The 25215-nt window shown below is 51.9% G+C and overlaps 1 protein-coding gene across 11 annotated transcripts in view; it reads right to left on the bottom strand.

Moving 5' to 3' along the window:
- The window catches only part of RASGEF1A (RasGEF domain family member 1A), a 71627-nt gene that overhangs the window by 24719 nt on the left and 21693 nt on the right, over positions 1-25215 (bottom strand). Inside the window, exon 1 of one of the 11 annotated variants that reach the window (XM_081104463.1) lies at positions 4582-4881. The exons of 3 other annotated variants lie outside the window; for them this stretch is intronic. Coding sequence is in view for 3 of the 8 variants with exons in the window: in XM_081104455.1 (XP_080960581.1) it covers positions 4144-4161 (18 nt within the window). In the remaining 5 variants the exon portion in view is untranslated. Of the gene's footprint in view, positions 1-3420; positions 3813-4143; positions 4209-4581; positions 4882-25215 lie in introns of those variants that run through there. 7 more of the 11 variants (XM_081104459.1, XM_081104465.1, XM_081104455.1 and 4 more) reach the window with 7 other exon arrangements.

Genomic DNA, 25215 nt, shown 5'->3' with positions numbered 1-25215 from the left:
GGGAAGGAGGGAGGGAGGAAACCGGGAGGGAGAGAAAAATGCAAAAATATAGCTATTGGGAATAAAGATATGGAGAAGAAAGTTAGAAAAACACACGATGCAGACCTGCACTAGAAGACTGAAAGCAGTTTGAACTGGGATATTATCTAGAAAATATAAGTAACTAAAATACACGAAAAATGTTTAGAACGCAAAAAGACCAATAACCGTAGTGCAAATTAAGTAAGTTGACAGCCAACTAAACCTCAGAGAAAAATAAAAGCAAGCCATAGCTGATACAGTTTCTAAAATGAATTACTTCAAGCCTTGGAGAGTACAATGATTTTATATTATATTTAAACTAGTTCAACTACACAATTCATGTTGAAAACCTTTCCTATTCATTGTATGACGCTAACATAACTATGATTTATAAATGTGACAAATATGTCCCCTAATAGAAAATTACATGGGCCCTAAGTAAAGCCAAGGAAGAAATATAGTCAATAACCCTGTGATAGCTGTGCCTGTGCCAGTGGGAGCCATAGGGAGGGGAACACTATGTAAAGTAGACGCTTGTCTAACCACTAAGCGGTACACCCAGAACCAATCCATAACAATAAAAAAGGAAAGGACAGACGAGAAATACCCTAAGCATCAAATCAGTGGAATGCACCTGAGCACATTCAAGCACAACCGAGCCTGACCCCTGGGATTCGGGCCAGGAACGCGGGATGATTTTGCTCAGAAGAGCTAATACGTCAACACGTTAACAAGCCCACGGAGACAGAAATGGGATGGTTTTGCTGAGCACAGGAAAGCTTCTGATGAAACTGCATATGAATATCCATTCTTGGTGAACACTCTTGGCGACTAATGTATGAATGGAGCATACTGTTCATGAAGAAGAATATTTACTTGAAATTTAAGGCCAAATTCAGACTTAACAGCAGAACATTAGAGGCCCTCTCATTAAAATAAAAGCAAGCCAAGGCAACTGTCATTATTTAATGTTGCTCTGCACCTTTTGGAAAACACAGAAAATAAATAAAAAATACGTTAGAAATGGAGAGGTAGACCGTATCTTATGTGCTGTCATGGGATTAATTTATTGGGTTTTCCCAGGAATCCAAACTGAAAATCTGTTCCAGCTAATGAGAAAGTTCCATTATCAATTACTTAACATACATTTAAAAAAATAAATAGCTTACCTACCTGTCTCCCCTGGGTATAGGGGTTCCCATCCCCAGAGGAGACATTCCCACTGAGTCCACCAGGAGCAGAAACTGTAATGCTCACTCCAGTGGCCGTGAGGGAGGGGCATGTGTGAGCAGGTGCCTGCATGTTGCTGGCCCTGGGTCCCCCTGGCTCCGTGGGTCTCTCAGCCATTGGCCCGGGACACGTTCTCCCCAGTGGCCTGCTCTGTCACCCTGGCCTGCCAGCCGGCCTATAGCCTCCTTCCTGGCCCAGACACTGCACCATTCCGCCCTCTGGGCTGGGCCCTGCAGATGTCCAGCCTCCTTTAGGAACTTGCTCTCCCTCTTCTAAGGATGATGCTCCTAGCCCGGTGCCCAAGGGAGAGCAGGCTCTGGGGTCAGCCAGTCCGAGAATGCATGTGGGCTCCCCCTGCTCCTGGTGCTGCTGCAAGCTCTGACCCCTGACCTCCTGGCTGAACTCAGGCAAGCTGGGGCCCTGAGCACCTTGGTTTCCCTGTGTGTAAACCAAGGAGGCAGAACTAGGCAGAAACAGGCCACACGCTGTTTCCTGACGACAGGCTTGTTCTGTCCTTTCTTCCCTCACTTATTCAGTGAACAAACATCCACGGGGCCCTGCTGACCTGTGCCTCACACTTGGAAATAGAACCCAGGGAGCTCCGTGTCTGCCAGGGGAGACGAATGTAACACCACAGTGCAGTGTGAGCAACTTGGGATGAGGGGTCTTTGCTGGGTGCTGAGGAGGAACAAGGGCGGGAGAACTAATGCTAAAAAGAGAAAGCAGGAAAGGCTGCCTGGAGGAGGTGATGATTTATGTTTGTTTTTAGGAGGTGATTGTTTAGATGGGCTTCTAAGGATGACCAGGAGTTTTCCAGTGGGTTAAGCGAAGGAAAAGCAGGGCAACATCACAGGTCTCCAGGCCGACACCCCAGTCCCAACAGACCTAGCCCTCCTCTGGACACTCTCCAGCAGCTAGCCTGAAGGGCGAAGGCCAAGGAGCCCAGAGGTGTGGAGGGTGCAGGCAGCTTCCACAGGCACCACAGCTCCATCCTGCGCCCAAGGCAAACCCTGCCCATCCCAAAGCCAATGTGTGGTTCTCTCCCCAAAGGGGCCTCCCAGGCTGCTCAGCCCTGGAAGACTGTGGGCCCTGGCTTGATGGGTATGCGACCTGCAGGTGGGGCTGTCCCCTGACTCCCACACCTCAGCCAGCCCCCAAGGCACACAGCAGCCAAGTCATACCCGAGGAGCGGCTCCCTCGGCTCCCCTTGCCTCTCCAGGTGAAGCTCACTGGAGGGCCTCCCGTCTCCTTGCAGGAAGCCCAGCAAGATGGGAGCGTGGTGCTTGGATAGGCCGGGCCCAGGGCCAGGCTGTCCTTAGCCAGCAGGTACAGGTGCAGGCAGTGTGGCCAGGAAGTGGCAGGGGGCCCACAGGGCGGAGCAAGCTCAGGCTCCAAATTAGCCCTCCAGGCCAGACCTCTCCCGAACCCAGGACTCTCCTGCGGGTGATGCCACCTGGCTGTAGGGTGGGTAGTCTGTCCCTGTTGCCACCTCCAGGACCCTCCACCCTGCATGTCACACACGGAAGCCCTACCTGGGGCTCCAGAAACATCCTGGATGCCTGCTCCCCAAGTCTGTCCACTGCCTCCCACCCCACCCCCCTGCTCCACCTGCACCGTTTCCCACCTCTCCACCTGCAGCACCGCACCCCTGCAATCAGTGAGGCCTGGGCATCACCTCCTCTCCTCCACGGCTACCTCCCTGCCTAGCGCCTCTGAGCCCCTGCACCTGCGCTGGCCCGTGTCCTCACCTGCTCTGCTCCTGACACCGCCTCCAGGCTGACCCCTGGACACTCAGGTGGCTTCCTCCTCAAAGCCCCGCTGGGTCTTTTCCTGCCCGCCCCTCTGCTCCCGCGGCCGCACCGCAGGTCTCCCCTTGGTCTGTCTCCATGCACAGGCAGCGCACGCTGAGGCCTTCCTCGTCCACCTACCCAAGGTGCCAACAGCTGCCCGCACTGGCGGTCAGGACCCTGGGCACCACACTGTCGGCCCGGTGAGCCAGGCTGAGCAGGACTGTCAGCACTGGCCCTCCCCTGGTGCCCCATCTGCAGGTCAGCTCCGAGCGAAGGGGGATTGGAACAGAGGGAGCACCTGTCACACTGCTGGGTGCGGCTCCAAGGCAGGGCCTTGGGAAACAGCCATGGGCAGGCAACACTCATGCTCAGGACTAACCTTAGGGCAGGGCCGTGGCCTCCAGCCAGCAGAGAGGAAGCTGCCCGCACCTGGAGCTCCATTCTCCTGAAGCCCACCAGCGTTTGTGGGCCCCCGCGAATCCTGCCCCACACAGGCCTCCCCTCTCTCCCACACACACCCTTACATAAGCAGCAGAAGTTTCACATGCTCTCATCTCGCCCACGTGCCCACTTCATCACAGGCTGCCCCTTCCCTGCCCCTCCTCCGGGGCTAACAGGCGGTTCAGGGGCCCTGGAGTCTAAGGAAGGACTCGGGGAATCTTGGTTTTTACCCGCCTGACTGTGCCAGGCCCGGGGCAGCCATCCTGTTTTGCACCTGCTCCCAGGACGGCCCTCTCCTGCCTCCCCTGGCCCTGTTCACCCACAGGAGTCCCTACCGGGCTTGCTGGTGCCCTCAGCCACAGCCCATCAGGAAGGGCCGTGGCAGCCGGGCCATCCCAGTCCTGAGCCCTGGGCGCCGCCCACCTGGCAGCAGGTGCCCCTGGAGATGACGCAGAAGTGGTTGGGGGAGGGGGGGGCGGCTCCCTCTGGGCCAGGGGTTCCGGAGGGGACGGTCGGGTCGCACTCCCTCCCCGATGGCAGAACCCCTTCCCCAGGCCTGCGGCGCAGAAACCGCTCGCACCCGGCCTGCTGCCATCAGGGGGTCGCCCGCCGGCGCTTCCCCGCAGGACCCGCCACCTGCCTGTCCCGCCCCGCGCCCTACCTGGGACTCCAGAACCATCCCGCAGCCTGCTCCCCGCGCGATGCACTCCCCGCCTCCTCCCCGCTCCTCCCGCCGCTCGCAGCCTCCGCGGGGCGGGGGCGGGGGGCGGTGACCGCGGGACCAGCCAGGCCAGGGCCGGGAAGCGCGGGGCGGGAAAGGCGAAGCCAGGCCGGGAAGCGGGCGGAGGCGGGGTGGGGGGCGGGCCGGGGCGGGGTGGGATGGGGCCGGCAGCCGGAGGGCCGCCGGGAGGCGCGGGGATGGGCGGGCGAGCGAAATGCACGGCGCCCCGGCGGCGGCGGATCGGAGCGGTGCTGGGCGCGCCGGCTGTGCCCGGCAAGGGCGCTGTGGGAAGGGAGCGGTGGTGTGGGTGGGACCCCGCTCTCAGAGAGCCCTGAGCCCCCTTTCCTTTCCCGAGCACCTCCCCTCTCCCTCCCTCACCTGAGCTCGCCTTCTCGATGTCCACTACAGAGCCACGGAGGCGCTGGCCCCGCGCGGGGCTTGGATGCGTCCCCTGACGGGGTGCTCACTCCACCAGCTCTGCCCTTCCATTTCCTCTTGTGAACGCGGGGACACCAGCTGCTCCGGTGGGAGGACCAATCTGAGACACGCGCGGGGCGGCGCTGGCACATGACACTGAGGCTCATTCCACCACCCCCCGAGCCCCAACCCTCCGAGCCCCAACCCTCCGAGGAATCCTGTCAGGTGACAGGTCTCCCCTCCACCGCGCTCCTGCCCCCCACCCAGGCTCCCAGTTCCTATGAAGAAGATGGACCGCCCAAGAGCGCCCTCTCTGGAGACCTGAGCTGGGAGCCCAGAGGCTGAGTGGGGAGAGGAAGCAGGAGTGCGATCCCGGGGACCCATCACCAGAGCGGAGCAGGGACATGCTTTCTTCCTCCTGAGGGGGAGCAGGGAGGCCCCAGAGGAGCGGAGCCAAGCCCCTGGGAGCTCAGGAGCAGCCCTGGGCCGGCGGGAGGTGGGGACCCCTGTCAGCATCCAGGGGGTTCCCAGGATGTCCACCCTCTGCTGGGAGCTGTAGGAGACGCTGTCTCTCCTCCTGGCTACCCCTTCTTCTTTGCCTGCCAGTCACGAGATTAATTTTTGAAAACACAAGTTAAAAAATAATTGACAGCCCGATTCCCAGTTCCTCCATGGCGATTCCCAGTTCCTCCATGGCTGTGGGCCCGGGACAAGGCCCGTTTCGGACCTCAGCCCCTGTCCCCAGGCAATGCAGAAGGGGGACAGCCTCAAACCGTTATTTGCCCAGGGCATGAGGGGCTGTGCTGGGCCGGCGCTGGCCTGTCCAGGAGGGTGCGGAGGCTGGAGCAGCTCCTCCTCGAGCTCTGCCCCAGCCCCGCTTTCTCTTCTGGGCCTGGAACTCAGCCCTCACGGCTTCAGCGCCTGCAGACCTAACCATGGGTGGGCAGGGGGGGGCAGAGAGGGGGCACCAAGCAGAAATGGCCATGGCTGCCCTGAGGGGCTCAGTTGGTTGGAGCATCATCCTGTACACCAAACAGATGGTGGGTTTGATACCCCGTCAGGGCACATCCCTAGGTTGTGGGTTTGATCCTCAGTTGGGGCACAGATAGGAGGCAACTGATGGATGTTTCTCTCTCACATCAATCTTTCGCTTTTGCTTTCTTTTTCCCTTCCTCTCTCTCTCAAATCAATTAAAAAACAAACAAACACATCCTTGGGTGAGGATTAAATAATAATAAATGGCCAGGGCTGCAGGCTGCTAGCACACCAGCCCCTAACCTTCCACACTGCTCCCCTGCTGCCTCTGCTGCTCACGTCAGGCAAAGTGGCCTCTGCCAGGGACTGTGGCACCCTCAGGCCAGTCGGGCATTTGGGTCCTGGGCCTGCACGGATGGCTACAGAGCACCAAAGCGGGTGAGCCCTGGGCCTGGGCCTGGAGACGCCTCCAGCCACCTGGCCCCGTCGTCCTCAGCCCCGCCCCACAGCCTTGCAGGACATCTGGTCCCTAAGGTGTCCATAGTATTGTCTTAGGGAGCCCATGTGGGCAGTTAAAACCCCTGCTGCCACCGGCACCCCGAGAAAGCCTTTCCCTCTGCCTCTCTGTTACACAGCCAGAGGAGGTGGCTGAGCTGACCTGCAGCCCCAGGTGCCTTCCTGTACGGCACAGAGTGTCTCCCAGGTGTGCTCACCCACAGAACCCACCTGCTTCCCCACAGGCTTCCCCGGGAGGAAGGAGGGCCCCCTGCCCACTGTCTCTGCCAGGACATCCTCGCAGACACGATGGCCCTCTCCGCTCACAGGGGTGAGCTCAGCATTTCTGTGTGCACCTGGACTACATCTACATCCTTCCTGGTGCCCAAGGAGGCGGGGAGACAGGAGTGCCAGCGCTACCCCTGCTGGGCGTTCCCCTGCTCGAAGCTGTGGGAGGGGCTGGGCACAGGGAGCAGGTCCTGCAGGGAGGGCTGTGGGCTCACACAGGAACCCATCGCCTTCGTGAGGCTCCCCTAGGGAGAGTCCGAGCTCCATGAGGCAGGGCCTTCGTTTTGTTCACGGCTGTGCCCCAGTGACTGTGACATGTCTGCACACGGGGGCGTGACACCTATCTGTTGAATAAATGTGTGTGTGTGTGCGCGCGCGCGTGCGCGCGTGTGCAGATGTAGAAATACTTGGTATACTAAGTATATCTAGTATAGGCCTTATATCCAGAATATAAAAAACTCAAACAAATTAAAAGTCAGAAGACCTGAGTGTTTAAAAATGGGCATAAGACTTAAGAAGATATGTCACACAAAAAAAGGATATGCAAGAGGATGATAGACATAAGAAAAAATATTCAAGTTCATTGGTTATCAGGAAGGGAAATCAAAACCAGTGTGACACTGCCATACACCCACCAGAGTGGCTAAAACGGAAAGACAGAACATGCCAAGTGCTGACAAGGGTGTGGCCCAATGGGAAGGCCCAGCCACTGGTGGGTGTGACCTGGGACAGCGCAGGGAAGAGGGTCCCACGGTGCGTGTGGAAGCCGAGCATATGCAGGCCAGACTCCCTTCCCGGGTGGAGACCCACCAGAAACGCTTGTTCACTCCCAAGCAGCCACATCCCGAGCACTGAGCCGTGCTCTTCACCTCGGCTCCAGGCGGAGCTGCCAGGCGGCCCTGACAGCAATGAGGATGGACAGAGACAACCGCCGCAAGGACTGCCCACCCATCACGCGGGCCACCAGAAACAGACACGCACAGCCATCGGGACTCCATGCACGTCCAGGTCAGAGGGCTGGCGGAGGGTTGAGGGGGGGCTGCGGGGCTGGATGCCCGTTACCCACATGTTCACCCCCGGAAAATCGCTGAGCTACACACTGAAGACTCATGCACGTCTCTGTATGTCTGTTACACTTCGGAACAATTATGTTTTAAAAATAGTTGAGAGAGAAAACAAACAAACAAGAACTGATGTGCCAGACACGGCCGGCAAAGCTGTCTGCGCCCCTCCCACGTCTGCGGGGCCACCTCAGAGCAGATGACTCAGGGAAGGAGCATCTGGGGACACTGGGCCTTGGCCTCCCTCTCCTCATGCCCCAAAGACCAAGGCTAAGGCGCCTCTGGTGCAGGCACCGCTCCCGCCTTCACAAAGGTGCAGCCGGAAGGTTTGGGTCTGGAAGATGGAAGGTGGCCAAGGGCAGAGCGATGGGCCTGGCAGAACAGAAGTAGGTAGCTGGGGACTGGAACAGAGGTTCCAACACTGGGGGTGTGGACAGGATCAGACAAAGACCCTACAAGACTAGAACCTCCGGGGCTTGGGTTTCAGGATGGGGGAGGCCAAGGGGTGGCCGGGCTGCCAGCAGCACGGGTGCAAGTTTGTACTGTGCCCCTGGGACCACGCAGGAGCAGGCACTGAGGGCGAGCACTAACCACCCACCCCACGCTGCAGGCAGAGCTTGGGTTCCAAACCTGAGTGTGAGGGGTGGGCCAGCAAGTGCCACCAGGGCTGTCTGAGGCCTCGCTCCAGCCCTTTCCACGCCCCGCCCGACATCTCAGAGAGCCCACATCCGGCTCCTGCTCACGAAGAAATGAATTCATTTCTCAAAGCAGAACTTCCTTTGCACAGCACCCCCTCGTCGGGCCATTTCTGGAGTGAGGCTGCTGAAGCCCAGACCAGCCTCCCTGGCAGGTGCCAGCAGCTCCCCAAGGTCAGACTCCCCCCAGACGGGGCCTGCACGGCCCACCTGCAGGAAGTCTTCCTGACCCTGGGAGCAGCCTCAAGGGCCTCACCTTGGACAGCCAGCCCACGCACAACATGCACCTTACGCCCTAGTCTTCCTCCCACCACCTCTCAGGGAGGGCTAGTGGCTCCCCCCAGGGCCTCTCTGGGAGAATCAGAGCACCTGTCTAGGCTTCTTGAATCGAATGTTCTGTGTTAGATTAGTGATGTCTGACCAGGTGAGGGTGTGGGGGAAGGAATCACTAGGGCCCTGGAGCTGCATTCCTCATTTGTGGGTTCTTCAGCAATTGGCTGGTAATTTGCATTCCACTAGACTAGTCATTTAAAAAAAACAACACATTTTTATTGTTTTGAGAGAGAGAGAAAGTAAGAAGGAAAGAGAGAAACGTCAATGTGATAGTGAAACATTATTCAGCTGTCACCTGCACGCCCCCTACCGGGGATCAAGCCCACAACCTGGGCATGTGCCCTGATGGGAATCGAACCAGCAAACTTCAGTGCACAGGGCGATGCCCAACCAACTGAGCCACACTGGCCAGGGCGGATGAGCCCTTACTATGTGTTAAGTTCTCAGAGACACAATCCCTGCTCTGCTCTCAGGGTTTATCTGAGGGCCGTAGGATGCAGGATGGTCAGCAAGTAAACAAATGAACAAAATTATGGCTGGTGATGAGAAAGGCTACGGCACGGAGTGTGGGGGTCGGAGGAGGCCTCCCTGGAAGGAGAGCCTGGAGCAGAGACTGCCATGCGGGGTTGCCAGCCTGTGGAGGCACCAGAAGGGCATGCCAGGCAGGGAGCCCAGCAAGGGCACATGCCCCACGGCTCGAAGGAGGTTGGTGCATGTGAGGCACAGAGAGACCAATGCGGGTGGCTGCAGCGAAAGGCACCTGGATGCTCCTGGCTGTCCTTGGCATTGTCCAGAAGTTCCAGGGGGCCGAGTTGGAGGTGGGATCCGGGGATGCATGCTACCTGAGAGGTGTGCACCTGCTGAGAATGCCCTGAGGATTCTGACACCTCCTCAGCACTCACAGGGCAGCTGGGCTGACAGCCTTAACCTCCTGGGGCTAAACCTGCAGGAGCTATTTCCCAACTGGCTGGAAGCACTTCACTGTTTCAGACCAGGTCGAGCCTTCCACCAACAGCCTCCGGCTAGCCACCCTCCCTGCAGCCTCCCCACACAGCCCTCTGAGGCCAGCCCAGCCCAGCCCAGCATCTGGCCTCCTCCGGGGCTCATGCAGACCCCTGCAGTAGAGGGCTGACTTTGCAGATCAAAGCTTTATTTCCACTTGCAAAGGGGGAAACAAGGCTGAGGCCATTTAGTTAGGTTGTGAATCGGAGTTAGGAACCCTCACTTCCCAATCTCTCAAAATCCACAGCTGCAGATGAGGTTGGGGATGTGAATCTTGGGAATATGTATTCCCTTTTACTCTTGAAATCAAGGGAAAGACACCATTCCCAGAAGATGCCCCAAGACTGATGAGGCAGAAACAGGATGTTGGGGAACCAGTTAGAATTGTAAGAAATATGAATCATGCTCTGTTAACCATTGTTTTATTCTGATTAAAGACGGCACATTCTCACCTGGCTGGCAGCCGCACTTGGGACCGGAGAGCTCACCTGGCGATGCAGCCCCTTCCCCATCAGGGAGCGGCCTGTTATCATGGAAAGATTAACAACTTTGTTGCAAAAACCAGAGCCAGAAGCCAGAATCCACAGCCCTTTGAAGACCCAGACCTCTGCTGACCTGTTAACTGCCCACTTGGCCTTCCCTTTGGCTACTTCCCCAGGTGATCTTTGTCCTCCTACCCAATATAAGCAGCGGCTTGTGGGGGGTGCAGAGCAGACGTTTGTGGATGACCTGCTGGCAGGATTGGAATAAACGCTCATATGATTCAACCCTGTCTCTGCCTAATTGGCTCAGGTAGTGACAGGCAGTACGGACCCACTGATTGTCCAGTTACAAGACCCTCATGGTGACTGTCTCTCTCCTCTGGACCCCAACCTAGGGCTTGCCTGTCCCTGGACCCTCCCCTGCACCCAGAGGGGCAGGCCTCTGGGCTGCTGGCGTGTTCTTGGGCAGAGTCCAAACGCCTGCAGTATGAAATGCAAGCGTGGCTTGTGCGGATTTTGGTTATCTCAATATTCCAAAAGTCCTTCTTCATGGAAAATGAACAGATGCCAGAATCCATGGCTCATTCCTCCTGGCACACGAGGAAGGGTGCAGGACCAGCCCAGCGACACAGGCTGCTGCATGGCACTGGGATCTGAGTTCAGGCAGGGGACTGGCCCCCGCTGGACTGGGGGCATGAGGCTTGTTGTGGATCCCTGGGCAAGCCCTGCCCCTCTGTGTGCCTCAGTTTCCCCATCTGGACTGGTAATTTCTTAAGGGCCCTGCGGCTGGCCACCTCGGATAATACAGAATACAGCCCTGAGGCTCCTGGGCAGAGAGGTGGACCAGGAGGTCAATTAGCCTGGCAGGGGGAGCTGAGCTGCTTGGGGGCCGCCCCCTCACACCGCTCTCCTCTTGGAGCTGAAGCCCCCCGGAGAACAGCACACGCTCTACAGGTCTGTGGTCGGTCTCCTTGTGTGGGGACTCAGCTGTGCCGCTGTTGCTGCTCCCCATCTCCTCCGCCTCAGGAATTAGGGCCATGGGACCCCAGTCTGGGCAGAACATGCCCGGGGTCCACACTGAGTGGGGGGCCTGGTCTCCCATGTCTCTGCATCCCTGCCTCTGGCTCCAAAGAGTCAGTACTCGTGGGTCCCAGGCAGACCCCTCTGTCCTGCCTGCTAGGGGTGCACAGGACCCCGTCCTCGTATCCACTGCTCTCGCGCCCCCTCCCCCATTAGGATGGCTCGTCGGGCCCTGCAAGGAGAGGACACGATGCCTCCGGTGCCCTCTCTGTCCTCATTTCCCTGCCGGGGCAGGGGCTCGGCCAGGTGGAGACTGAGGTCACTGCCCTCTGGTCAGCCAGGAAGAAGGCAGGGGCCATCCTGAATTTCAGTCCCAGGGACTCTGGGCCCACGTCCCTCCTGCTCTGTGGCGAAGGCCCAGAGGCTGGAGGCAGCCGGACAGCTGTCAAGTGCTGTGCCCATCGCAAACATGCCTAGGTCAGGCTCGCCTTTGTCTGCTGCAGGATCAGGGAAGACTCCCGGGACCTGCAACCATGTAGGGACGCCCGGGTCAGTGCCACCCTCCCCTCCTTCCCACAAGGTCGCCTGCTGCTGCCCACAGTTCTCAGAGGAGACCCAGCTGGAGAACACACATTTGCGATCCCTGGTGAGTGTGATCGTGTGTCAGGGGTAGGGGTAGGGGATGCTCGGGGCCAGCTGGCTTGGGTGTGGTTGGGAGTGAAGGCCGTCAAACCTGCCTGGATTAGGAGGAGGCGGTCAGGGCTGGCCTGGCCGGGGCTCTCCTCCTCCTGGGCATCACCCTGCGGGCGTGCCCAGTGACCCCTTCACCTACACAGCCCCAGCCACCAAGACATCTCTCTGGACACACATGCCCTGCGACTGCTTGGGCCAAGGCACACTGAGACCCGCCCCTGCACACCCTGGGCATGAGCTCGGCCCAGCAGGGCCCCGGGCCTGTGGGAAGCAGGAGCCAAGAGCAGAGGTGCCAGGGTCCGGGCAGGTGCCTCTGAGCCTCCTTCAGGGACAGGCTTTACCCCAGCAGGACAGGGGCCCCTGTGCTTGAGCTTCCCTATTTACTTCACTGGCCTCCACTCTCTGGGAGAGTCGCATTATGCTTTTGACGGTTTGCTTATACATTATCCTGGGTTTGGGGAGAGCAGGTCCCTCCCCGGACTTCCTCGTCCACTGTCCCATCTCCATACCTGCACGCAGTCCTGCAAAGGTCCTGCAACCTGAAAAGGCACCCGGGCGCCTGGGAATCCCATGAGCGCCTCCTAGCCCTCTCTGTCCTCACTGTGATGGACACGGAGACCCTGAGAGCCACGTGGACCTCTGAGCTGGGAGAGGCACTGGGGAGTGTCAGAGGGAGGCTGGTCGGCTGACGGGTGTGAGCAGGAGACGGGCCTCGGGAGCCGTGCCCCCTTCCCGTGCACCTGCCTGCCCCTGAGATCTGTGCAGACAGAGCCTGTCTTGAGCCAGAGAGAGAAAATGGTGATGAGAAAGGCTACGGCACGGAGTGGGGGTCGGAGGAGGCTCCCTGAAAGGCAGTTCCACCAGGTTGGTGGAAGGGGACTCGATGCCCCTGGACACGAGGCGAGTCGTGTGTGCATGAGCCCATGTGGCTCTGTGCACCAGCCTGTTCCTAGAACAGCACAAACATCCCAGGAAGGCCGTCCCCAGAACCCTAGGCTCGGAAGGAAGCTGCCACACCCTCTCCCCTCACCAGGCAGCTGCAGCCCCCTGGCAAGTGCCCCAGTTCCTGGCCATCACTGAGGGGTGACCGTGGCCACGGCTGGCCAGGCCTGTCCTGAGAATACCAGGTGAAGTCACACCGGTAAGACAAGAGCATGTGCCCTGCCACCTCTGTCCCGGGGACCCCTGGGTGTGGGCACGGCCGGTAGAGGAGTGCTCTTCATTCTTCTACCTAGAACCCAGGAAGAGAAGGCGACCAGACCTACCTGCGCAGGGCTCACCCATGAGCCCACACACTTACTTGCCTAGTTTGCTTGTTCATTTTACCCATTCTAAAACTGAAAATGCACTACCATGCTCATGAGAAAATACTCCACCATACAAAAGATCAGAGAAAAGTACGCCCTCTCCCACCCCAGGCTCCAGCCCTCCCCGCCCCCACCCCCTGAGACTTCCACTACTAACAGTTTCTTGTGTGCACCCTTCCAAAATGTCTCTGTGTTCATGAAATTATTTACATGCGATACAGGGTTCGTCTTCTGAACTGAAGGGCTCATGCTCCACACACTGTTTTCAATATGCTCTTTTCTCTGGGCAACCCCTCACATCTGTACCAGCTGCAGGGCATTCTGCTGGGTGGCTGGGCTGCCCCATGCACTGTCAGTCCCCTGGCAACAGGCACTCAGCCATGATACAGTGACCACAATATTCCTCCACCAGCATTCTTGACCAAAGGTCTTTAGCCAAATGTGTGATCATATTGGAAGAATAAATTCCTGAAATTGAACTTGTTGGATCAAAGATTATGTGCATTTTCAGTTTAGAGAGATATCACAGACATGCTCTCAAAAGAGCATGGCCCCATGTCAGGGAGAGGTCAGAGTAATCATCTCCGAAAACTCTCTCTTGTCCCATAAAAGCAGCAAGAAAACTAGCAAATCTGATCAGAATCAACTCCTTTTTTTAGAACTTCAGAAATTAATCAAGGGCTTGGATAGATGAGGGAGTATTTATTGACACAGAGAAAGTAGCTGAACCTCAGTAAGAATCATAAGCTTTGTGGTGTGTTAACTTGCCCTAGTCCCTCCCCCAACTCATTAGCTCCCAGTGCCTCGAAGACCCCCACACGCGTCATGAAAAGCCTGGAAGCCACTGTGGGGAGCCAAACAGGACTGAAACGCTTCCAAGGTCTCATTCCCAGAAAATTGTCATTATTTCCACTAGTTTCCTGGAAGATCCCGTTGGCATGAATCTCTGTGTTTGACCTGATTCAGAGCTCACTGGTACAAAAGGCCTGTTCTCCAGGACTGACTGTCGGAACAGTTGCAGGTACGTAACTTCTCAGCTGCCTGGGGCAGTAGATAACAGTTGGAGCAAACAATAATTAAAAAGCTTAAAAGACAAGGCTTAGGAATGAGATGTCCACAGGCACTTTAAAAGGTTGCAGTGTGTTCCTGAAATCCAGAAGGCCACGTTCATTGCATGCCCAGGCTTGTGCACGTGCTCACATAAGCCCTGAGAGATCCTCAGCCCTCACTCTAGCCGACTTCGAGGCTCTGTGCAAACGGGAAATGAAGGCTAAGGCAGAGTCCTCATCTACCAGCTGAGAGTGAGGGGTGCCCCACCAGGCACACAGTGCTCTGGGCAGAGACCGGCAGACTTTCTGGTTCCAGGCATTTAAGGAAACCTCTAAGTTGTCTTAGTTAAATCACAACTAACATAATGAAGCAGAAACTACAGTGGCTACACACCACCAAATACAGACTTTGCAGAACTAATTCAGAAAAGTCACTAAACAAACAACAATGACTTCAAAAAACATCCATGACAACAAACCCTGAAGAGGAGGGAGAATCTGACTCCAGAGTTGCCACACTGAATTATTTTAAACGTCCAGATTTAACAAAAAATAAAATAAATTAAAAGGCATTAAAGAAACAAGATATGACCCACAAGCAAAAAAGCAATCAGAACTGCCCCTAGGAAGCACATTTCACTTATTAAACAAAAACTTTAAATCAGCTACTTTAAATATATTCAAAGAAAGTAAGTAAGGCAACTTATGGAATGAGTGAAAATATTTGCAAAGCACACATTTGATGGGGTTCCAAACCATATAAGAAACTCACATAACTCAACAGCAAAACCCCAAATAATCCAACATAAAAATGGGCGAAGGACCTGAACAGACATTTTTTTCCAAAGAAGATACTCAAATGGCTATCAGATACATGAAAAGGAGCTTAACATCTCTAATCATTATGGAAATGCAAATCAAAACCACAATGAAATGCTACCTCAAACCTGTTAAGATGGCTATCCTCAAAAAGACAAGAGCTATCAAATGTGGTTGAGGATTGATGATGTGGAGAAAAAGGAACCCTTGTGCATGTTTCCTGGGACTGTGATTGGTACAGACACTATGGAAAACAGTATGGAGTTTTCTCAAGAAATTAAAAATAGATCCAGCAACCCCAATTCTGAGTATATATCCAAAAGAAATAAAATCACTATATTGAAGAGATATCTGCACCTCATGTTCACTGCAGCATTATTTACAATAGCCAAGAGATGGAAACAACTTAAATGTCCATCAAGAGATGAATGGATAGAGAAAATGTGATAATATCCTAAGAAACCCAAAGCACCAATCAGAAAGAATATATACACCCCTATGTTTATAACAGCACAATTTACAATAGCTAAGATCTGGAAACAGCCCAAGTGCCCATCAGTAGATGAGTGGATAAAAAAGCTGTGGTACATTTACACCATGGAATACTATGCAGCAGTAAAAAAGAAGAATCTCTTACCCTTTGAGACAGCATGGAGGGACCTGGGGAGTATCATGCTAAGTAAAATAAACCTGACAGAGAAAGACAAGTATCACATGATCTCACTCAGATGTGGAATCTAAGTAACAACATAAACGAAGTGGATCCAGAGACATGGAAGCATGGAACTTAGTGTGGAATCTCAGAGGGAAGGTGGGGGAGGGTGGGTGGATGAGAAGTAATTAACCAAAGACCTTGCATACATATATGCATAACCCATGGACACAGACAATAGGGTGCCGAAGGCCTGGGGCGGGGAGGGGGACGGGAGCACTGGAGGGGATCAATGGGGGAAAAGAGGGGACATATGTAATACTTTCAACAATAAAGAATTATTTAAAATAATAATAAATAAATAAATACGTGCCGATGAGTACACAATGTATAAAGATGTAAATTTTATGACAATAAGAGCACAAAGGAGAGAGGAGGTATTAGAACTGAAGAGGAACAAAGTTTGTGTGTGCTACTGAAATTAAGTTGGTATTAATCTGAACAACTTGTTATAAATTAAGATGTTAATGGTAATCTGCCAAGCAACAACTAAGAAAATAACTCAAAAATATATATAAAATAAAGGCAAGGGAGTTTAAATGGAACTAAAAATATCTACTCGACATAAAAGAAGGCAATGATGAAGGAATAGAAGAACAAAAATGACATATGAAAAACAAATAGTAAACCCTGTCTTATCAGTAATTTACATAAAATGCAAGTGGATGAAACACTTCAATTAAAGTCAGAGGTTGGCAAATAGATTTAAAAACATCATCTATCTATACGCTATACTTTAGATTCAAAGTCAAATAGGTTGAAAGTGAAAGAATGGAAGATATTCCATGTAAACAGTAACCAAAAGACAGCTAAAATGGCTCTATCAAACAAAACAGAATTTAGTATCAACAAAATAAACTTTATCAGATAAAACAGACTCTAAGAAAAAATTATTACTAGAGTCAAAGGACATTTTTTAATGATAAAAGGGTCAATCGGTCAAGAAGCTGTAACCTAATAACAGAGCCCCAAAATTTAAGAAGCAAAATCTGATAGAATTGTGGATAAAATAGACAAATCAACAAAAATAGTTGGAGACTTCAACACCCCACTTTCAATAATGGATAAAACAACTATACCAGTAAGGATATAGAAGACTTGATCAATACTATAAACCAGCTATACCTAACAGACATGTATAGGACACTTAACAACAACAGAACATATTTTCTCCTCGAGTGCACATGAAACATAATCCAAGATAAACCATGTGCTGTCATAAAGCAAGTCTTAATAAATTTAAAATAGCTGAAACCATACAAAGTATGTCTTTTGACCACAATGGAATAGCAGAAGTCAATGACAGAAAGAAATCTTGGAAATTCACAAATACGGGAATGGGCCTAACTCTGTGTTTTCTGTACTCACAACTGTACACCTACCTTTATTCTACCCTGTATGTGAAAATTACACAACACACTCCTAAATAACCACAGGAAAAAGAAGAAAATCACAAGGGGAATTTTAAAGTGCTAACTATAAATGAAAATGAATGCACAATATACCAAAACTTATGGAATCCAGCTAAAACCGTGCTTAGATGAAAACTTCTAGCTGTAAACATCTGCATTTAAAAAGATCTCAACTTCTATCCACTATTGCACTGGAAGTTCTAATCGGGGCAACTAGGCAATGTATAAGATATAAAAGTCATCCACGTTGTAAGGAAGAAGTAAAACAATCTCTATTTACAGATGACATAATCTTGTATATAGAAAATCCTAATCAACACACACACACAAACTTTTAGAACTAATAAGTAAGTTCAGCAAGATTGTAGAATACAAGGTCAATACACAAAAGTCAGTTGTAATCCTATATACTGGTGATGAGCAATCTGAAAATAAAATTAAGAAAACAATCCCATTCACAATAGCATCAAAAAGAATTAAAATTCTTAGGAATAGATTTAACAAAAGAAGTGCAAGACTTGTACACTGAAAACTATAAAACAAAGTTGGAAGAGATTAATTTAGTCTTAAATAAGGGCATCCCATGTTCATAGATTGGAAGACAATATTGTTAACATGGCAATACTCCCCAAATTGATCTTCAGTTTCAATGTGATCCCTATCAAAATTCTAGGTGCTTTTTTTGTTTTTTTGCAGAAATTTAGAAGTTGTTGTTAAAATTCACATAGAAATACAAAGGACCTAGAACAGGGGTCCTCAAACTACGGCCCACGGGCCACATGCAAATACAAATATTGTATTTGTTCCCGTTTTGTTTTTTTTACTTCAAAATAAGATATGTGCAGTGTGCATAGGAATTTGTTCATAGTTTTTTTTAAACTATAGTCTGGCCCTCCAACGGTCTGAGGGACAGTGAACTGGCCCCCTGTTTAAAAAGTTTGAGGACCCCTAACCTAGAATAAACAAAGCAATCCTTTTAAAAAAAATGTTGGAGGCCTTAGCTGGTTTAGCTCAATGGATAGAACATCGGCCTGTTGACTGAAGGGTCCTGGGTTCGATTCCAGTCAAGGGCACATACCAGGGTTGCAGGCTCAATCCCCAGTGTGGAGCATGCAGGTGGCAGCCAATCAATGATTCTCTCTCATCATTGATGTTTCTAGCACTCTCTCCCTCTCCCTTCCTCTCTGAAATCAATAAAAATCTATATATATAAAAGGCTAATATGCAAATTGTGCGGTTGCTGTCACAATGTTTATCCAGGCCAGTGTCAGTTAAGGTGCTATGATGTGCAGTGGCCACCAGGGGGCACACGAACAAGTGAGCAGGCTGTGGGTGGATCAGGACCCCAGCCACCAGCCCAGTCATAGCTGGAGGGAGGCCGGGACCGGCGCAGCCACAGGTGCGAAGCCATGGGACTCCCCCTCCCCGCCCCCTGCCACCCGCCAGGTGCACGAATTCATGCACCGGGCCTCTAGTATATATACTGTGTGTGTGTGTGTGTGTGTGTGTGTGTATTTTTTTTTTTAAGTTGGAGGACACACTTTCTCTATTTCAAAACTTGCTACAAAGCTACAGTAATAAAATCTGTATGGTAGTGGTACAAGGATAGACATATAGACCACAGGAATAGGATTGAGAGTCCAGAAACAAGCCCGTTTATCTATAAAAATTGATTTTCAACAAGGGTGGCAAGGTAATTCATGAGAGAAAGCATAATCTTTTCAACAAATGATACTAGTGGATAGCCATATGCAAAAGAATGAAGTTGAAACCCTACCTCACACCACGTACAAAAATTAACTCCAAATGGATCTAAGACCAAGCAAAAACCATAAACTCTTAGAAGACACAGGTGTGTATCTTTGTGACCTTGAATTAGGCAATGGTTTCTTAAATAAGAAACCAAATAGAAAAGAGATGAACCGGACATCACAATTTAAAACTTTTGTGCTTCAGAGGACACTATAAAGATATTGAAAGGCAATCTCCAAAATGGGAGAAAATATTTGTATACCATATATATGATAAGGATGTAATATCCAGAATATATATAGAACTCTGACAATTCAACAATAAAAGGCAAATTAAAATTGTGCAAAGAATCAGAATAGACATTTCTCTAAATAAACATGCAAATGACAAATAAGAACATAAAAAGTTGCAATGGAGAACCAAGATGGCGGCGTAAGGTACAGGACTGTGCATGCTGCCTCCCACAACAACATTGAAAATACCAACTATAAGACAAAACAGCTATCATTCAGAACCATGGGAAAGCTGGCCCAGTGGAAGTTCTACAACTGGAAGGAAAGAAAGAAGAGCATTGAGACTGAGTAGAATATGCAGAGGCACCAAGAACAGAGGTACGGAGTCACGCGCCAGGCGGGCTGCAACTGGATGCGCGATTTTTTTCAATCGAAAGGGTTGGAGACGCAGAGTCGCAGAGAGGCGAGGAGTCACGAAGACACCATTGCTGTTTGCTCCTCCCTGGTGACTCCCTGAGACCCTGCCCTACTCAATTTACATCCCCGCCCAAGCTGTGCCAGAGGCACAAAAGGAACCACCAGCACTTTTTACAGCATAGCCCAACAAACTGCAGATTTCAACTCCTCGCATCCATAAGGGACACACTCAAGAAGCGGTTTTTTTCAATCGGAAGGGGTTACAAACTCTTGAATCCACTGAGCTTGTTTGGGGCGGGATTCTGAGGTCCCAGACCCCTACAGGGAGAGGTGGGATGGCCTTGCAGCTGGTCGGAAAGCGAGAATGGCTTTCTCACGGAGCTGCTCACTGGCACTCGGGGACACGGAGATACGGAGTTGCGGAGAGGCCATTGCTGTTTTCTCCGCCCTGGTGATTCCCTGAGACCCCGCCCTACTCAATTTACATCACCGCCCAAGCTGTGCCAGTGGCACAAAAGGAACCATCTGGGCTTTTGCAGCTTAACCCAACAAACTACAGATTTCAACTCCTCACACCCATAAGGGACACACTCAAGAAGAAGAATCAGGTTCAGAGGAAGCCGGAACCGGACCTGGCTGGGCCAGCAACATGGAACTGCTGTACCAGCAAACGCACAAACAGGTCACAGATCCAGTCTCACATGGGATGCCGGGAGACGGCAGACAAGCAGTCTGTGCACTTAGTAGAAAACAAAATCCAAGCAAGCATACCAGATATTCCACCAGCAAGAATGCCTGGAGATTTTGTCCATCAAGGAGCCGCCCAACAAAAGACAGAATACCAAACTTCGTGTTGACCAGTTAAAGTATTATGTCCAGCACCTGTAGACTGCTCTCAGAAACTTCCAACATCGGCAATACACAAGGGAGCAGCAGGAGAGACAGTGAGAGGAGCTTCTGTCTCGCACCTTCACCCCCAACGTGGGATGCGGCGCCCCCTGCGAGGCTGCGATGGCCCCTGTGAGGCTGAGACAGTCCCTGTGAGGCTGAGATGGCCCCTGTGAGGCTGAGACAGTCCCTGTGTGGCCGAACACAGGGACACGTCGCAGATGGAAATAGCTACATTTTCCATGTGTATGACCCGGCAACAAAAAGCATACACCTATGGATGAGGACAGCAGGGGGGGGGGGAGGGGGTAAAGGCAGAGGGTGGGGTGGGAACTGGGTGGAGGGGAGGTATAGGGGGAAAAAAGGGAAACAACTGTAATAATATGAACAATAAAGATTTATTTAAAAATAAAAGTTGCTCAACACCATTAGTTATTAGGGAAATGCAAATCAAATCCTCATGAAATACCACTTTACACCTACTATGATGACTATAATAAAAAAAGGTGAATAATAACAACTATTACTGAAGCTGTTGAGGAATTGGAACCCTAGCATGATGCTGGTGACAATGTAAAATTGTGTAGTTGTTTTGGAACACAGTCTGGCAGTTCCTTGAGATTGTAAACATAGAGTTGCCAAAGAACTACCAGCAATTACAGTCCTAGATCTATAGCCAAGATATTTGAAAGCTCATGCCCACATAAAAACTTATAAGCAAATGTTCATAGCAGGATTATTCGTATTAGCCACAAAGTGGAAACGACCCAGCGTCCATCATCTAATAAATAGATAAACCTGTAATACATCCATAGAGTGAAAGATTACATGGCAATAAAAAGGGAATGATGTTCATGTTTCATGTCTGAAGCTTGAGAATTTCATTCTGAGCAGAAGATACCAGACACATGAAATGTCCAGAATAGGCAAATCCACAGAGTCATAAACTTGATAGTGGTCACCCCGGGCTAGCTGGTGCGGAAGGAGAACTGACTGCTAATGGGTGTGGGGTTTCTTTTGGGGGTAGTTAAAATGTACTGCAATTAAGTAATGGTGATGGTTCTATAACTCTGTGAATATACTAAAAAACCCTGAATTATTCACTTTAAATGGGTGAATTTTATTATGTAAATTATATATTTCAATTTTTAAAAGCATAAAGAGATGGTCCAAGTTACATTCCTAGGCCAGCACCCCAATTCCCCTCACATTCACAATAAAGTGATAATGATCTCATTGCAGACTTAATTTGTATTTCTTTAATTATGAGCAAGACTGAGGTGGAGGAAAAAAGAGGCATTTTTTTCCCTTGAATTGCCTGTTTGGAATCTGCTCCTATATTCAACTGGCTGTGGATGTTCTTCTTACTCATTCGCTGACTACATGCTGGGCACATGCCTTGCACCACTCTAGGCACTAGCGATAGCCATGAACACAATAGACAAGTCCTGGCTCTCATGAGGCTTACGTGGTGGAGGGAAGACACAAATACTAAACAAGGAACCAGGCACCAGCTGGCAGTAAATGCTGTGAAGAGAACTAAAGGGGCTTTGCTGGTTACATAGGCCGTCAGGGAAGGCCTCTGTGTAGGATGACTTCCCAGCCAAGACCTGGATGAAGTTTCCATGGAGATCCCAGGGAACCTCAAGTACAAAGGCCCTGGGGCAGAATCATATGTGGCTTGCAGAGAAGAGGCCTGTCCAAGACCAATGCTGCTGGGGTGGAGTGAGGGTGGTAAGAGGTGAGAGCAAACCCTGCTGGGCCGTGTAGGCCAGGATAAGGGCTTGCATTAATTTCCTAGGGGTACAGTACACCTTACCACAGCAGAGAGGCCTAAAACAACGAAAGTGTATTCTCTCACGGTCTGGGGAGCTAGACGTCTGAAATCAAGGTGCCAGCAGGGCCATGTTCCCTCTGAGGTTCTAGGAAGAGTCCTTCCTTGCCTCTCCCTCGCTTTTGGTGGTTGCCAGCAATACTGGGCTTTCCTTGGCTTATAGATGCATCGCGTCAGTCTCTGCCTTCGTGTTTCTACTGTCTGCTTCTCTTGATAAGGACACCAGTCACTGGACTTAAAGCCAACCCTAATCCATATGGTCTCTGCATACTCCTCTTTCCCAATCAGGTTACATCACAGGCTCCAGATGGACATGCATTTGGGGGACACTATTCACCCTGCACAGGCTCCTCTTGCAGCCCCGGAGTCCGCATGTGTCTGCAGCGTTCCCGTCCCCTTTCATATACCCACACACTCTCTTCACTTCCCACTGGAGGATCTGAGTGGAGAATGACACCATCTGATCAAACCACTCTGGTTGGTTTCAAGAGACCAGACCAGGGGGCAAGTTGGAAGCAGGAAACCTGTTAGAAGCTCCCGCAAAAAAAAACACCCCACGTGCCTGGGGAGTAGGCTGGACTGCAGGAGCGAGATCGGGCGGATTCTGGACTTTATTGAGGCAGAAACAGAGGATTTGCTCACTGCTCAGATGTGGGTTTGGGAGAAAGAGAAAGAGAAATGAAGGCGCTGGGCAACTTTAGGCCTAAGGAAAGGAAGCAAAACCTATGGATTTGTAAGAGCACTTTTATAGGAAGAAATCCTCCGACTTCTAGTTGAGATGGTGAACTGGGCACATGCATTTGCTTTTTACCCTCCCCGCCTCCGTGAGAGAGAAGATAACCGAGGAAAGGCTGTGGGAGAGGGGGCACCAGCGGCCGAGGTGACACATTTCTGGAAGACGGAAGGCAGACGGCTACAGGTGCAGCCACAGAGGTGCCCAACCGAGCAGGAAGCCCGCCTCAGGGAGAAGCAGGCTTAGAGGCAAGGCCACGTGGAGGTCCGGCCCAGGAGGGCTCACCTGTCCGAACACAGGGCAAGTGCAGGTCATTACTGGGCTGGGAGTGGGGCAGACACCCCATCGCGCGCTGCCCTCCAAGCCAGCCTCCTGGGTGGAGCCAGGCGCCCCAGGTGGAGCCCCCTGTGTCCTGGCCTAAGGGGCGGGGTGGCGCAGCTTGCAGCAAAGTGCTGACTACCCCACCTCACTGCACCACGTCTGCCTGGGAATCCCTGGCAGGAAAGAGACCCTGTGGGGTCAGAGGCAGCGCTCACCAGGCCCCTAGTTCCCTCCTTAAAATGGGCAGAAGGCATGAACAGGCAGGAGAGATGCACGGACAGCAAGAAAGAAATGGCCAAGGGAAGAACCATCCCCAGAGGAAACAGATACTTGAAGAAGTCTTTTTCAATTGATTTATTGGAGTGACATTGGTTAATAAAATTATCCAGGTTTCAGCTGCACAATTCCATAATACATCATCTGTATATTGTACTGTGTGTTTGCCACCCCAAGTGAAGTCTCCTCCATCTCCGTTTATCCCCTTTACCCTCTCCTACCTCCCTTCACCCCTACTTCCCTCTGGCAATCATCATACTGTTGCCTATACCCATAAGTCAACAAAAGAAATCCTGAAAGAAGCTAACCACTCTATAGATGGGGCTGTGTGTGGCGTCCACCTGCCCCTTCTTAAAAACCTCAATGGCTTCCCACTGCTTCGAGCGGAGGAAACCTGGTGACTTGGCTGCAAAGGCCCAGACTCACTGGGTGGGATTCCCCACTGCTGTCGAGTGGCTCTGCTCCCTCCCTCACTGGGCCCCTCAGGGGCTGCTCCTTCTGCTCAAAGTGCTCCTCCTGCCAGGACTCCCTGGCCCCCATTCCCTGCCAGGACCCACAGACCTGGAGCCTTCTCTCCGTGGCACTTCCCAGGTCACAGCTATGCTATTCTGGGACCATCCGCCACTTTGCCTCTAATTTGGGAGTGGTGCTCACAGTAACTGGCTTAGCCCAGGACGCGTGCGGGCAGCTGTGTGCTGTGCTCCCTAAAGTCTGGCCCCCAGGGCAGATTTTGAGTAAGATAGAAGGTGTATTAATAATTTACTCTTGCCCTAGCCGGTTTGGCTCAGTGGATAGAGCGTCAGCCTGCAGACTCAAGGGTCCCAGGTTTGATTCCGGTCAAGGGCATGTACCTTGGTTGCGGGCACATCCCCAGTAGGGAGTGTGCAGGAGGCAGCTGATCGATGTTTCTCTCTCATTGATGTTTCTAACTCTCTATCCCTCTCCCTTCCTCTCTGTAAAAAATCAATAAGATATATTTTTAAAAAAATAAAAATAATTTACTCTTGCCTTAGCCAGTTTGGCTCAGTGGATAGAGCGTCAGCCTGCGGACTGAAGGGTCCCGGGTTCGATTCCGGTCAAGGGCACATGCCTGAGTCGCGTGTGGGGCGTGCAGGAGGCAGCCAATCACTGATTCTCATCATTTATTTCTCCCTCTCCCTTCCTCTCTGAAATCAATAAAAATATATTTTAAAAAAATAATAATTTACTCTCAGTCCCCAGAAATCTGTGCTTAACGTTCTCAAGAAGCACCTCTGCCCCCAAGGAACTGAGGCCCCGGGTCTTGGCCAGGGTTCCTAGGAGGGCGGGTGGGAATGGATGGGGTAGGAGACTGTATCCTGGACCGGAGGACAGAAGACGGCCAGTAGTCAGGTGGTGCTAATTGATGCACTGGCTGCAGGGTCTGATAGTTCCTTAATCAGTGACAGTGCGGTTACAAATGCTTGCATTTGTGGGTCTGAAGTTTATTTTTAAAGCGGGATTATTCAGTGTTCTTCTCAGGCAAAGCCCCTGAAGGCGGCCACACAGCTGCACAGAACGCCCTGCAGCCTGTGAGGTCCCAGAGCTGCGCACCCGCTGGGGGAGCTGTCCCCCCTTTGATCTCTCCGAACCTCAGTGCCTTCTTCTAGAAAACGCAGTGGGTGCTGTGCACCCAGGAGGGCGGTGCAGCCAGTCCAGCACCTCCTCCTGGCACTGCACACACACAGGTGAGGCACAGGTCCCAAGCCTGGCAGAGAATGACTGCAAAGGAGGGGGGTCCCAGCCACAGGGAGCTCAGAGCAGCTGGGACTGTTCCGCC

Source organism: Myotis nattereri (assembly GCF_964212035.1).
Source record: "Myotis nattereri genome assembly, chromosome: 13".
Lineage (NCBI taxonomy): Eukaryota > Metazoa > Chordata > Mammalia > Chiroptera > Vespertilionidae > Myotis > Myotis nattereri.
The sequence above is the reverse complement of the archived record's forward strand: the minus strand, read 5'-3'. Positions and strand labels throughout refer to the sequence as shown.